The 14,273-nt window shown below is 40.6% G+C and overlaps 1 protein-coding gene across 4 annotated transcripts in view; it reads left to right on the forward strand.

Annotated features, from left to right (window-relative positions):
* GRM7 (glutamate metabotropic receptor 7) overlaps window positions 1-14,273 on the forward strand; it is a 300,952-nt gene that overhangs the window by 215,891 nt on the left and 70,788 nt on the right. For 3 of the 4 annotated variants that reach the window (XM_069866002.1, XM_069866004.1, XM_069866003.1), the window contains exon 8: window positions 12,438-13,373. The exons of the other annotated variant lie outside the window; for it this stretch is intronic. In XM_069866002.1, coding sequence (XP_069722103.1) covers window positions 12,438-13,373 — 936 coding nt within the window. The remainder of the gene's footprint in view (window positions 1-12,437; window positions 13,374-14,273) is intronic. 4 annotated transcript variants of the gene reach the window in all.

Below are 14,273 nucleotides of genomic sequence, written 5' to 3' on the forward strand. Positions count from 1 at the left end.
ATAAAAACAGGACAAAAAAGTTATGAGCTCATAAGCAGAGATAAATAAACATATAGAGCTAATACTTTTCTCAAAATTTGGGTAAGGTCAACTCATGGTTATATCATGAAAAATAACTCAGAGAAGGAGTTTTCAGCAGAAAAGCAGAATTCCTAGATTTTCTTCTAGATGTGGCATTGTCATCTAGTTATTTAGGACTTAAACTTGCCAACTGTTGAGCGTTCTGAATGTGTTAAACAAATACTTGAATATTTGATGTTGTTTACTTGCTTTGCCCTGATGTTGAGCTATATTTTAGGTGCTTTAGTGCTCTGGATTGACACTTCCTTGTCATCCTGTACAATGAAACCCTTCAGTCTCGATGCTGTACAATAGGCGCCGAGCAAGTAGAACTACAGATACATGAGAAGTTCTGGTAGAGTCAGTGAGCACACACCAAAAACTGTGTGCTGATGGCTTTGACCTCTCAACTGGCTGTATCGTGGCTTCATTACACCTGATAGTTTCCTTCATTTTATTTATCCTGTACTGCTTCATTCGTGTACCACTCTGAGATCTTCAGATGGAAAACAGTGTGGGAGTCAGCTAGACCATTTTAGTCTTCTCTGCTAGAAGTCATACAAAAGGTATGCTTGCCTAATGATTTACTGTATACCTCATGACATTTAAGTTGTTTATTTAAATTCCAGTTTCTACACTGGACAGTTTTAAGGCTCAGCTTGACAGGGTGCTGCACCATCTCATTTAAACTATGTATCACCTAAAAATTTTGGACCAGATGATCCTTGATGTCTCTTCCAATCTGGCATTCTATGATTCTAGTTGCAAAGTGGGTATATTTGAAATAAGATCCATACAAACTTATCCAACTGACCTAAAAAGCAGAATAAAGCAAAGATCTGAAATACCTTTGACTGAAGGGAACTTTGTTAAGACTTTTTTCCACCAGAATAGTAAAATATTGAACAGTTTTTCTTATGTAAGTATGTAACTGGGCCACCTGACTTTGAAATGAAGTCTTTAATCTTTTCCCTTTTTGTTTTGTATGGCAGTGTATATGAAGCCTGTTGTGATCAGACCACTCACATTGAGATCCTGGTGTCCTATGGTTCGGGACACAATGCTGTAAGGTGCTTCATCTCTCTAATAACAGACACTGAGTGCTGGGCAGACCAAGAGGCGGGTTAAGTGGTGATGCCATTGTCATTTGGGCTTTCTGACCTGTTGTTAGTGTGAATGAACATGGTCCTTACTGCAGACTGTTCTTGTTCACCATAGGTGCCAGGTTTCATTTTCAGCTGTGTTTCATTGAATATTATGGTGATATTAAGGGACGAGCCAGCTTATACCAAAGAAACATTAAATGCTAAGAGAGGAGTATCCAGGCCACTATGTCCGTAGGTCTGCTTTCATTATCCCAGTTAGTTCCCAGAAAAGTCCTAAATGGCTCCTTTTATTAAGCAGAATTTTATCTCCTTACATATGGCAAGAGAAACATCAGGAGTTGGCAAAAGGTTACAAGAAGCAAGGTAAGTGGAGGGGTTTTCAGGCTGAAATTGCAGCTTATGAGTTTTGCCAATGACATCTCCTCTGAGCTTTGTCAAGTAGCACAACAATCCTATTCCTGGTCCCGACTGCTAAAAACATAACAGCTTTTTAAAAGGGCTTGATATTGTTTAATGGACTACTTTACATAAATTCCTATGAATATATGTAGGCACATCTGCTCTAAATACCTCTGAGTCAAAATCCTAATTGTGCAGTCATAACACAGGAAGAATGTCAGGGATATAAACTGTGTCAAGATGTCACTATTTTGACCCACGCCATACAATTACTTTTTCAAAGAAATCTGTAGCTGGCAGGTCCATCATTTTAAAGAAGTAAAATGAGCCCTTGCCATTAGCGTGCAGTGGGTATTGCTCACGTCTCCTTCATGCTCTACGTGCCTTATGACATGTGCTCTCTGACGGGGCTTATATGCATGAAGTTCAATGCAGTTCTGTAGCAAGGCTAATGGCAATGCAGTTCAAACCAGCTTGATGAATTATTGGGCTCAGTTCAGCCACTGGGACTGGATTCATAGCCAGAAATGTGACGATATTTGACCTTCCCTTTGCTTGAGAAATTCTCAGCATTTTGTGATGTTCTGTTCTCTTCTAGCGTAATGGATTGAGGTTTCTTGGAGCACAGCTTGCAGCAAGGACAGTGTGCTGTGGTGTAAGCTGGGAAATGCGCACCTAGAGCACAGATATGATGTCTTTTCTGAAGATACAGATACTAAGGCTTGGAGTTAAACTGCATCTGGGAGGAGGACATTCTTTGGGTAAAATATCACGTAAAGGTGGAATGACAGGATCTTTCTTAGCTTTGGGATTGAAGGGGTTTCATGTCCTCCTGAGCAAAGCACATACACATTCTGCTGTCTGCACAACTTGATTTTGTTCATGGATTCTTGTTTGGTCCATTAGTTAAACTAATGGACCATTTAAACTAATATTAATATCAAATGATGAAAGAAGTTGAACTTTCTCTAGGCTGTTTAGCTCTGTAGACTGCATCCAAAAAAAGACTTCTGATTTAGGAAGTTTATTTGTAAAGGTGAACTGAAGGTGTAGGTATTTCTGCATAGCTTTTATTTTGGGTGCTGCACGTCCTTTGTGCCCAAGGGCTGATGAAGCATGGTGCTTATCACCTTGCTTGTATAATCAGCTCTCACATACTGCTGTGGGTGAAGGCTATTGTATCATTTATTAGTAAAAAATGTCTGATGCTTTTAGTTCTGTCTGTCACTGCCAATGTTAAATGATTGAACTTTCCTCTCTACAGATATCTCTGAGAAGAATATTTTTTGAAACATTTGCTTCTGAGATTCAGTCTAGAAAAAAAATTACCGTATTTCCAAGTAATGCAAAAGTGCTGGTCTGAACCAAAGATGGGCACAGACCTTCATGGCAGGAAGCTGCCTTTGGTTAGGGCCATTAAAATCCATCTTCATCAGGACAAGCTAGAGGACTTGGAAAAATAACACTTTGCATGCATTCAGTAGAGAGTTCCTTTTGGCAAATCTCATGGAGCATCCTAGTAAGGGTGGTCTTGGCTCAGGAGGATCCCAGAAATGCAGGAATTTAGCCAGGAAGGAGCTAGAGCTTGCTGGGAACAAGGTAAGACACTTGGTAAGCAGGTTTTGGAGGACATCTGACACTGCCAAGCTTAGGCATTGGCAGATTACTTGCCTGTGGTCCCTAAAGTATGAGCCAGTACTAAGCTAAAAAAGAGTTTATTATTTTTCATAATCCCTGCGCTGCATTTGTTAGATCTTTCCCCAGAAAATCTTTAAGAGTATTAACACTTTGTCTGGTAAGTTCTCCCTCGTAACTGTGTCTCTTGAGTAACCTGCTGGTGATTTCAAGGTGATCTATAGTATAATTAAGTACTCATCTGTTATTCTGCACTGAAGGAAACTCCCATTGAAATCAGGAGGAGTGTCACCTAATGAAGGCATTCCAGACTGGTCCCATGGTGATCTGTTTTTCTCATATGAGGCTGAAATCTGATGTGTTAATATCACTCTAGTGCTGTGCAACAGGTTTTCCTCCCTGCCCCTCAAGAACATAAAAAAAAATCAGATAACATATGCTGCATGGGTTTGCAGTGTGTTAGATTCTAGCAGGAACTGAAGGAAAGCACTTGAAGACTAAATGTTCCCCTAGAAATTTCTCTTGTTGGTTGAGGGGAAAGAAATACTGCAGCAGAAGGACAAGGGCTGGCTTTATTAATTTTCAAATGAATACATGATATTCTGAAATTAAGCCCAGCTTATAAGAATGACACTGTTACTCCCTGTGTGGGAGGTTTTGCATGTGAAATCCTAAGGGCACCACGAATATCGCCCATTTAGTGAAATATAGATGACAACTATTAGACTGGATTCTCTTTAGACCAAATTGACAAGGAAATGCACTGGGAATGAAATGCTGGGCATACCGCAAAGGGCAGCAGTGCAAACCTCCAGATGCCCTCTCATTCAGGCTTTGGCTTGGGGCTGATTGCAGATACATTTGAAGCCACTTACTTAAGGATGAAAAATTGTCTTGAATTATCTCTGCTTCCAGAAGATAGATTTGCTTTAACTTACCAACTTAAGTAGATAAGAATTGTGTATTATAAATGCACATTTGGAAGTACATGCTCTTTTTCAATTAAAAACAATTATGTGGAGGATGCAGAATGAACACTGAAGATACATGGTCCATCCCTTTCTGTTAGTGAGAAAACAACACAAAGCTGTAGTCAGATATAAAGGCACTACAATAATTAATTTTCAGTTTTATTATGTATCAACAGAAATGCATGATAATAAGCATTTTTGCAAAAATTGTAGATTAAGCATTTTTCTTTACATCAGTGTTGTGCTAAAAGTGTCCTTGGTTTAATGTAGAACAAATAGCCTTTGGATCTCATTAAAGAAATTATTACAAGTGCTCAGTGTAACTTGCTTCTGGTGTCCTTAAAGCAGGTAAGATTGGTAGAAAATGGTGACAAATATTAAATGAAAGAAAAAGTAGGATCAGGAAAGGAAAGAGCAGAATAAATTAGGTTTATATGTCTGTTAAGAACTGCTTATTATGAGATCACTAAAAAGGAGTTAGAGTAGTAACAAAATTGATTTACTGTGTTAAATAAAATATGATGCAGACACTATGCAGATTTTTTTACCCAAATACCAACTGTCCTTTAACCAATGAGAACCAGTGCCAGGAGAGTTTTTACTCGTGACAAGTTATACACAGCTGAGCATTCAGTGCGAGAAGAGTGGAGCAAGAGAGGCTCTCCTGGGTTCACCCACAGGTGGTATTAAAGGTGTTAAAATGAAGTTACCGTTTTCTTAATAGAGAAAATTAGGGATAGAAACTGACCTCCAGTATTTCAGTTTAAGCCTCCACCAGTTACCCAGTAAAACACTGGTGTGCCAGTGGTGTTTATGGACAGGACACTATTATATTCGGGCAGAAACAAGAAGGGCAGCAGTAGGAGAAACCAGAACAAAAAAAGCATATAATTATGTTTAGCTTCTGTTTATGAAAGGGATAGATTGGAGGAATTTAAGATAATTAATACAGCAGAATAGGATAACTTAGGAGATTTTGCTTTTTCTCTAAAGTAGCTTTCTTTTGAAGTGTCCCAAGACACTCAAAACTACTCGCTAGCACAAATCGTGTCGTCTCTGGCGTCGGGAGGGAGTCAGTGCCAGGCTGATGCTCTGTCTCATTGATGAAATATTCCAGTGGAACTGCACTGAAAGGGGGAAAAAAATAGCTGTTCTGAGGCAGGGGTGAGCTGCATAGCTTATGAACAGATTTTGGATGCTCTGTGGGGAGCAGGGGTGCCTGGGCCCTGCAGAGGCCACAGCACCCCAGTTCCAGCAGAGATGCTCTTACAGCATCTGGGAATCAGGTTTAGGCATCATTATCTCTGGGTTGGGGGACTGCTGGTTAATGTGTCCTACTTCTGCCCCGCTAAGATTTTGAAAACTGCTTTGAAGTAGCTGGATTTTGACTTTCATTTAAAACAAGAAAACAGAATGAAAATTAGGACGCAGGAATGAGCTCAGTCTTTACCTCATTTGCGGATGCTGGGGTGTAATTGGGCTCGAACCTATACTGAGGGCACCCAAATTAAGCGGATGACTACCAAGCCAGGGGGTGCGAGAGACTGGGGTACGACCACAGCTTTGGTCCCTGTGAGAGTGATGGGGACCGGCGGCTTCCTGGAGATAGTGTGCTGTCACTGCAAAAACAGTCATTCTGTTTAAATAGAGGTTTTTTAGTTTCTGGGGAATTTTTATGCTGTCCTGAAAATGCACTAAGCCTGCGTTACTCAGAATGCAGTAATTTGTTCTTCACAAGCAAAAACCATCAGGACTTTTTGCCTCCATCACCTTGCAAGCTTCAGACTCGTTTTAAGGCTTTTCTGTCAATCCCCTGCAGGCAGTGAAATTAAAATAAGTTACAGTATGAGGTAAACCACCTTATTTGCAGTGTCTGGGCAAGTCACTGGGAATAGATTTGCATCTTTCTCGGGTAGTTTGGCTTATCTCTGCTGTTATCTGTTGAAGGGATTTTGGCTGATATTTTGCAGAAGGCTCTGTTGACTACATGTTATTGACATATTCTTAGCTTAAAACCATTACCATGTAAAAGCCCTAGATTTGGAAACTAATTACAAGACAGTAATAGCTAAGCCTTAAAAGCTAAGTCATCCAAATATTATCTGTAAAGTTGAATATACAGAACCTGTTTGAACTGCTGACTTGGTAAGTGGAGTCTAAAAGCAATCTGTAAAGGTGGCAATAAATCTGAGCACAATCCTCCACAATTGTTTTCTAATGTGGCCATGAAATTAATGGCACAGTTATGAAAGTCGTATCAGGGAACACAGCTATTTTTTTCCTGTGTAGGTTAATTATCACTAATGTAATTATTTTTGTACTGATTTTTATTTTAATCAAACGTTGCATGAAACAATTTAGTTCATAACAAATAGCTTATTACAGAAACGTTTGTGGTAGTGAGAAACAAAGCAGTGATGTTTAAATTATACACATATATTGAGTTACTTTATTCATTAAAATGAACAATTATGTTAGGTCTTGTGAGACAGACTAAGCATTTCTTGTTAATGTTTGTTCTATAGTGAACATAATGAGGATTTATATTGGAAATGGAGCCCATCCCTCTAGATGAAGGCAGTTATGAACTGGGTAATATGCAGGAGCTGGGAGAGCTTAGGGAAAAGAAAGAAGAGTTAGAGTTAACCTCTAACCATGACAGATGCTGTGTTACGCTGTTGTTGTGAGAAAGGTACTGTATCTGAGAGGGAGGTTTTTCTCTTCTTTGGGAGACTTTTCCATTAGTTGGTTTTGTTTTAGTTTTTTTTCCTCTGTACTGTCATGATAGGGCAAAACATAGTGATTCTAAGTGGATCCAGGTACCGTGGAGCTGGCCCAACTTTAAAGTTCTTTTTTTTATCAGTTGTTGTTTTGAGTGTCCTACAATGAACCAATTATGGGGTTTGGTTTTGGTTTTTTCCCCCTTGTCAGATCAGTTCATCAGTGGATGAACTATAATAGCATCAATCTGCATATTATACTGTTGAAGATGTGCCACTTAACATGCTGCTAAATGGATGATGGGTAGATTGTGATTTTTCAAGACATTAAACACATGTCTACAGCATCTAGTGCTGTCTAGGTTTTGCATCCTTCCTGAATTTGGCTGAATTTTAATGGAGGAATTTATTATCTATCTCACTACTGACTTGGTCAAGTACTAAGTTCAAGATCCAAAATTTTTGGATAGCTGCGAGTACAGTCTAGGTATATCTCTAGATGGAATTTGTTTGGGAAAAATAAATTCCCTAATCCTCTCTGTGCTGTTTCTCTACACGACTGAAAAGGAATGTTCTATATAAAAAAGCAAATTTTGTGTTAATTGCACAGTAGGTACTTTCTCATGACTTATGAAATTGTTTACTTACTGGTTTCTAGATTATGATTAGTATTTCCAGATAATCACTTTTTGATTACGGGATAAGAGGTTATTATATTTGCTTATAGATTTGTAGAATTTGTAAATATATAGCATTCTTCCTCTATGGATCTCAAAGATTTCTATAGGTCTTTTTTATATATATAATTGACAGCAACTCCAGCCTGTAGGTGAGGAAATGGAGGAAAAGAAAACACGAAGTACCTTGCCCATGATGATCAAACTGATCTGGGGTTTGGGGCAGCAAAAGAGCATGAATCTCCAGACTCCTGGATCTGCCATTTCTCTAGTTAATTTTGTCATCTGTTAGCTGTGATTTTTAGTAGATTCTGTTCAGGCCTGTCAGTCTGACCTCAGTGCCAGGGAAAGTCATGGAGCAGGTGATCTTGAGTGCTATCATGAAGCACATGCAAGAGAACCGGGTGATCAGGCCCAGTCAACATGGGTTCACAAAAGGCAGGTCTTGCCAAACTAACCTGATCGCCTTCTATGACAAAGTGATTCGGCTGCTGGATGAGGGAAAGGCTGTGGATGTATCTTCCTGGACTTCAGCAAAGCCTTTGACACAGTTTCTCACAGCATTCTGCTTCGGAAACTGTCACCTCTGGCCTGGACAGGCGCACACTCTCCTGGGTGGAAAACTGGTTGGCTGGCCGGGCCCAGAGAGTGGTGGGAAATGGTGTGAAATCCAGCTGGAGGCCAGTGACAAGTGGGGTTCCCCAGGGCTCAGTGCTGGGTCCAGCCCTGTTCAGTGTCTTCATCAATGACCTGGATGAAGGCATTGAGTGCACCCTTAGCAAGTTTGCAGGCGACACTAAGCTGGGTGGAAGTGTGGATCTGCTGGAGGGCAGGGAGGCTCTGCAGAGGGATCTAAACAGGCTGGACCGCTGGGCAGAGACCAATGGGATGAGGTTTAACAAGGCCAAATGCCGGGTCCTGCACTTGGGGCACAACAACCCTGTGCAGTGCTACAGACTGGGAGAAGTCTGTCTAGAAAGCTGCCTGGAGGAGAGGGACCTGGGGGTGTTGGTTGACAGCCGACTGAACATGAGCCAAGAAGGCCAATGGCATCTTGGCTTGTATCAGAAACAGCGTGACCAGCAGGTCCAGGGAGGTTATTCTCCCTCTGTACTCGGCACTGGTGAGACCACTTCTCGAATCCTGTGTTCAGTTCTGGGCCCCTCACCACAAGAAGGATGTTGAGGCTCTGGAGCGAGTCCAGAGAAGAGCAACGAAGCTGGTGAAGGGGCTGGAGAACAGGCCTTATGAGGAACGGCTGAGAGAGCTGGGGGTGTTTAGGCTGGAGAAGAGGAGGCTGAGGGGAGACCTCATTGCTCTCTACAAGTACCTGAAAGGAGGTTGCGGAGAGGAGGGTGATGGCCTCTTCTCCCAAGTGACAGGGGACAGGACAAGAGGGAATGGCCTCAAGCTCCGACAGGGGAGATTTAGGCTGGACATTAGGAAAAAACTTTTCACAGAAAGGGTCATTGGGCACTGGAACAGGCTGCCCAGGGAGGTGGTTGAGTCACCTTCCCTGGAGGTGTTTAAGGCACGGGTGGATGAGGTGCTAAGGGGCATGGTTTAGTGTTTGATAGGAATGGTTGGACTCGATGATCTGGTGGATCTCTTCCAACCTGGTGATTCTATGATTCTATGACTCTTGGTGGGCAAAGTTGTCTGTGCATTGAAACAGCTGTCTTGGAAATCATCATCCTCAAAACCATTTTTACTTCAGTCACACCTGTCCTTTAAAAATACGAAGTAATGTGCAAGAAGTTTGGAGTTGTCATGGCCGTCTGCAGCTCTGTTTTCTGTGGATTGGATCTCTAAATGCTACTTGGATGTTCCCGCTGCTGATTTGCCATCAGCAGAAGTTTGGCAGGACGTGGTAGAGGGCTGTGCCATGGCCACGTCCTGCAGACATGGTAAGAAAGAAGAAACCACACCAGCACTGCGGTTCCTACCCCTGAATTAAATGCTCTGCTATTTTGTTTTTGTTGAAGGTCCTCTTGCAGTAGTTGTGGACAAAAAGTTATCCTTGCTGTTTTATCAGTATTTTATCATCCTGATCCTGAAACTGAGCAAAACAAAATCTTTAATTAAGCAGTTTTCTGTTTGTAGTGACTAAAACTATTGGGGGAAAGTCATTGAATATAAGCAGGTTTAGATTTAAGTATATGCGAGAAATGGCTGGATATAACAATTATTTGCCACAATAGAAGTCCTTTTTAGATCCAGATTTTCAAAAGCCAAGTTATTTCGAGGAAGCTGCAGTAAAAGGTGGAAGGAGGAGGGAGGGGGAAAGGAGAACAGAAAAAAAGTACGTCAGGAATAATTATTCAGTTCTAATGCAACCAAAAACACAGATAAACATTTTACTGCTTGTGTTTGCATTTCTGAAAGGCATTATGAAACAATATATTTCAGAGACAATTTTTTTTTCAAAAATATTCTTTTCTGAGTGGGGAAAGCGTCTCTAGCTTGACTCAGATTCTCATCTCCCAATACAGAGCTCTGGTGCCAGGTGGCTTATCTGACAGGCAGTTTTCATCAATAATTTTCTCGCCAGAAGCAGAAGAGCAACGTATATCTTTCTGAGGCCAGCGATACAGAGTTATCAGTGTGTCATCCCAGGAAACCAGGAAAAGGACTTTCCATAACCTTACTTGATCTTTTATTTATTGCTTTACACCCAGTACCTGAGGAGAGTAGAGTACCATTAGGCTGTCCCAACTACCCAGCAGTACCATGGGATATGGTTGAGAATATGAAGACTCATCCTTTTATTGTCATAAGGAAGGTGTTATAACATATTAATAAAACTGTGGTTTTATGAGATTTCACATGGTCAAAACCCATGCAATTAGATGCTTTTCTCATTTCATATCAATGCATGCTGTAAAAAGGGCATTGAGCAACCCCTACATTTAATAGTTACAACAGAAAATGGAGGCTCTAAACTGGATTGATGAGTCTCACTTTCTAGCTGTACGAACCCAGGTAAGTTATATTTCCTCTGTTTCTGTTAAAAGCTCAAGGTACCAATAAGCAGTTAAGGAAAGCAGAAGATGATGCAAACTCTTGGTCAGTTGGTTTCTTAAGGATTGCCATGAAATTTTCACACCTGCTTTTATGGGTCAGAAGTCTTGGCCTTGTTTCACTTTATTCACTATCTTTTTGGTTCTCTTCCCTGCCAACATCTTTTGTTGTGCCTCTGCAGCAATTTACACTCACACATGCCAGCTTAACCAGTTGTCTTGTGAGGCACAAGCACAACCTAGGAATTCAGCTCTAGGTTTGTAAAGGGCTTGTTAGCCTTTATTAATTGGACCAGTGATGGAATCAAGCATAGGAATAGATTTCCTGACTTGTCATGCACTCTTTTTCAGTAAGACCAAACTACCATTTACCAGTGCAATTAAATAGTCTTTGTATTGTCCTTTATCATCAGTATTCCCTCAGCTTCTGTAAGCTACTCACATTCAGTTCCACATAGTATGGAAGAAGAGTTTATAGATCTTTTTTTTTCAAAATACGTTATGAATCTTGAAGGTTAATGAAGTTTCTCAAGCAGTGGCAGACCTCTAGAATATCTGTTATTGAGGGATTATTTTTATAACATTCACAGCAGAGGCTGTTGCTAGTACAGTATCTGAGCAGTGTGTGACTTTAGTGTTTTTTTTTTTTCAAATGGATGAAATGAAGATGATACAGAATCTATTTTGAATTAAATTAAGAAAGTGCAACTTAGTCCTTCAATTTAAGACTTGCATGCCCTAGTCTTCCTGTATGCATTAATAACCAAGGCAGCTGATTCAAGAAAGTAATCTTAGAATTTTTTGCTTGTGAGGGAAATTGTGAAGTTTGTAAGCATTTAAGTAACCTAAAAAAAAAAAAGTTGAATTTAATAACATTTGTTCACATCTGTCCCAGGAGATCAGGCTTTATATTTGGATAAGCTCAACATACACACACACACTCACACACACACTCAACTGCAATTAATTGTTGCTGTGAATATTATGACCTTCCCAGTGATTCTTATCTGGACTGTTTAGGGGGAGCTCCATTGCTAAACCTCCTTTGTTCTTGGAAATTGGTTAGTGGCTTTAGTCTAGAATATTTTGGAATGATTTATGAGTCTAATTTTCTGCAGTACTTGGGAGCCTTTGTGCACATACTTTGGAGTTTAGAACTGCAGAACAAGTAAGACTTCCCATTTATTTAATATAATCATTTATAATTTGCATTCCCAGAAGCATGTATGGTATTTCAGAAGCAAAATGTGACTTTTAAATGAAATACTATCCAATATTGCATTTTTCATTGATGACTGTTTACTTCATACTTCATATTTTTTTACATGGCTCATATTGCAGATCTTGCTATGTTCTCAGATTCCATGCCCTATATAAGACACATTTCCACCTCATTTAAAATATTAGCCCAATCAGTAGCAGTTCCAAGAAGGGAGATCTCTTGTTCTGGTCTCGGTAAGAAGCCCCAGGCTCTAGATGCATGGAAAACAATTTTGTGAATATAACCGATGCCTTTCTCAAGCCATTGCAGTGTTCTTACTAGTTTTCATGGAACAAGGAGGAGGTTTACACTCTTATTATTTTATCTGATGTTGTGTGTCATTCTACCAGAATTTATTATTAATAAAAATGAAAAATGAAGGTTGTAAATACAGTCATACATTAGAGTCCTGTGTGAAGACGCTCACATGTGCAGTTCCTGGAAAAGCAGAGTCTACCACATATGAAGTTTATCCATTGGTTTGGGGTTTTTTTGTCTGATGTGGGTTCCCACCTTGGTTCCTCCTCACACACTGTCTAAGAATAAAGTCTAAATAACCAGCCTTCTTCTATTTCACGTGTCTTGTAGATCGATGAAATGCAGTGGGGCAAAGGAGTGCGTGAAGTCCCATCCTCAGTCTGTAGCCTGCCTTGCAAGCCAGGAGAGAGGAAGAAGATGGTGAAGGGGATGCCGTGCTGCTGGCACTGCGAGCTCTGTGATGGCTACCAGTACCAGGCTGACGAGGTGACTTGTCTGCTCTGCTCATACAATGAGCGGCCCAATGAGAACCGAACAGGATGCCGTTCAATACCCATTGTGAAGCTGGAGTGGCACTCGCCCTGGGCTGTGATACCCGTTTTCTTGGCCATGCTGGGAATTATTGCCACCATTTTTGTCATGGCAACATTCATCAGATATAACGACACTCCCATTGTGCGGGCTTCTGGGAGGGAACTCAGCTACGTCCTGTTAACAGGGATATTTCTGTGCTACATAATCACATTTCTGATGATTGCCAAACCAAATGTTGCTGTGTGCTCCTTCCGGCGTATCTTCTTGGGCTTGGGGATGTGCATCAGCTATGCAGCCCTGTTAACTAAAACAAACCGTATCTACCGCATATTTGAACAGGGCAAAAAGTCAGTGACAGCACCTAGGCTTATAAGCCCCACATCACAGCTGGCGATCACGTCAAGTTTGATATCTGTTCAGCTTCTAGGTGTCTTTATTTGGTTTGCAGTTGACCCACCCAACATCATCATAGATTATGATGAGCAGAAAACTATGAACCCTGATCAAGCCAGAGGAGTTCTCAAATGTGACATTACGGATCTACAAATCATTTGTTCCTTGGGTTATAGCATTCTTCTAATGGTTACATGTACTGTGTATGCCATCAAGACTCGGGGTGTCCCAGAGAATTTTAATGAAGCTAAACCCATTGGATTCACTATGTACACTACCTGTATAGTATGGCTTGCCTTCATTCCAATATTTTTTGGCACTGCCCAGTCAGCTGAAAAGGTAGGTGAAAATGCACAAATGTGCACATGATGTATCAGGATTCACTGCAGTTATAAATTATTTACTGATGTTCAGCTTTACATAGATTTTTAAAATGAGCTACTTAGCTCATTACTGAGATACATGGAATATATAGCACTATTTTCCTTCCCTGTTTAGCTGGTGGGCTATTCATTTGCTAAACTGGCAAATGATCAATAACAATCATATTAGCCATTGGTTTTATTGTTGTAGCCATTTCAATTGTATATTTTCAGTAGGATAAGTGGGAATTAGCTATTGTATTTTCTAGAAAGAGGCATCTCTTAACTAAATCGTTTTGAATACAATATGTAAGCAAAAAACCTGTTAAAAAAATAGTCAAGTAGATTCCGGCACTTCTGGAGTTCAGCATTGGAGGCAGTATGTAGTCTGAGGAGTGGCGTGCTTCACAAATAGCAGCCTTAGGGCACATTTGCACTGCAGGGTAAATAGTTTGTCATGAGCTCCCGCTGCTGAGACTAGACTGACACTGCCATCTGTATTGGTTATTCCTCTACTAGCCTGGGTAGACTTACCCTATAGCTCATGGCAAAAGTATAGCCAGAATACTAGAGTGAATGCCAGGTTGCTTCTCTTCAAAACTGAGGTCAAATTAAACCCATGGAGTTCACTCATCAAAAGCCAGTCTAAAATGTTACCCTTTAGTGACTTAAGAAAAAGCATTAGGATCTAATCCACTAGTTGGATTGTTACAAAAATGAATTATTGTAAAGTGCCTTCAGACTTGATTGAAAGATTCCTTTGAGAGGCTTCAGATCCTTCAGAGAGGAGTCTGCATTGTGTCGCAGGGTTCAAATGCTTGTCATTTCCATCCCATACTCACAGCTGCTCAGACACTGGCATCTGAGGAAAGGATCT

The sequence above is a fragment of the Phaenicophaeus curvirostris genome, chromosome 11, assembly GCF_032191515.1.
Source record: "Phaenicophaeus curvirostris isolate KB17595 chromosome 11, BPBGC_Pcur_1.0, whole genome shotgun sequence".
NCBI classification, from domain to species: Eukaryota; Metazoa; Chordata; class Aves; order Cuculiformes; family Cuculidae; genus Phaenicophaeus; species Phaenicophaeus curvirostris.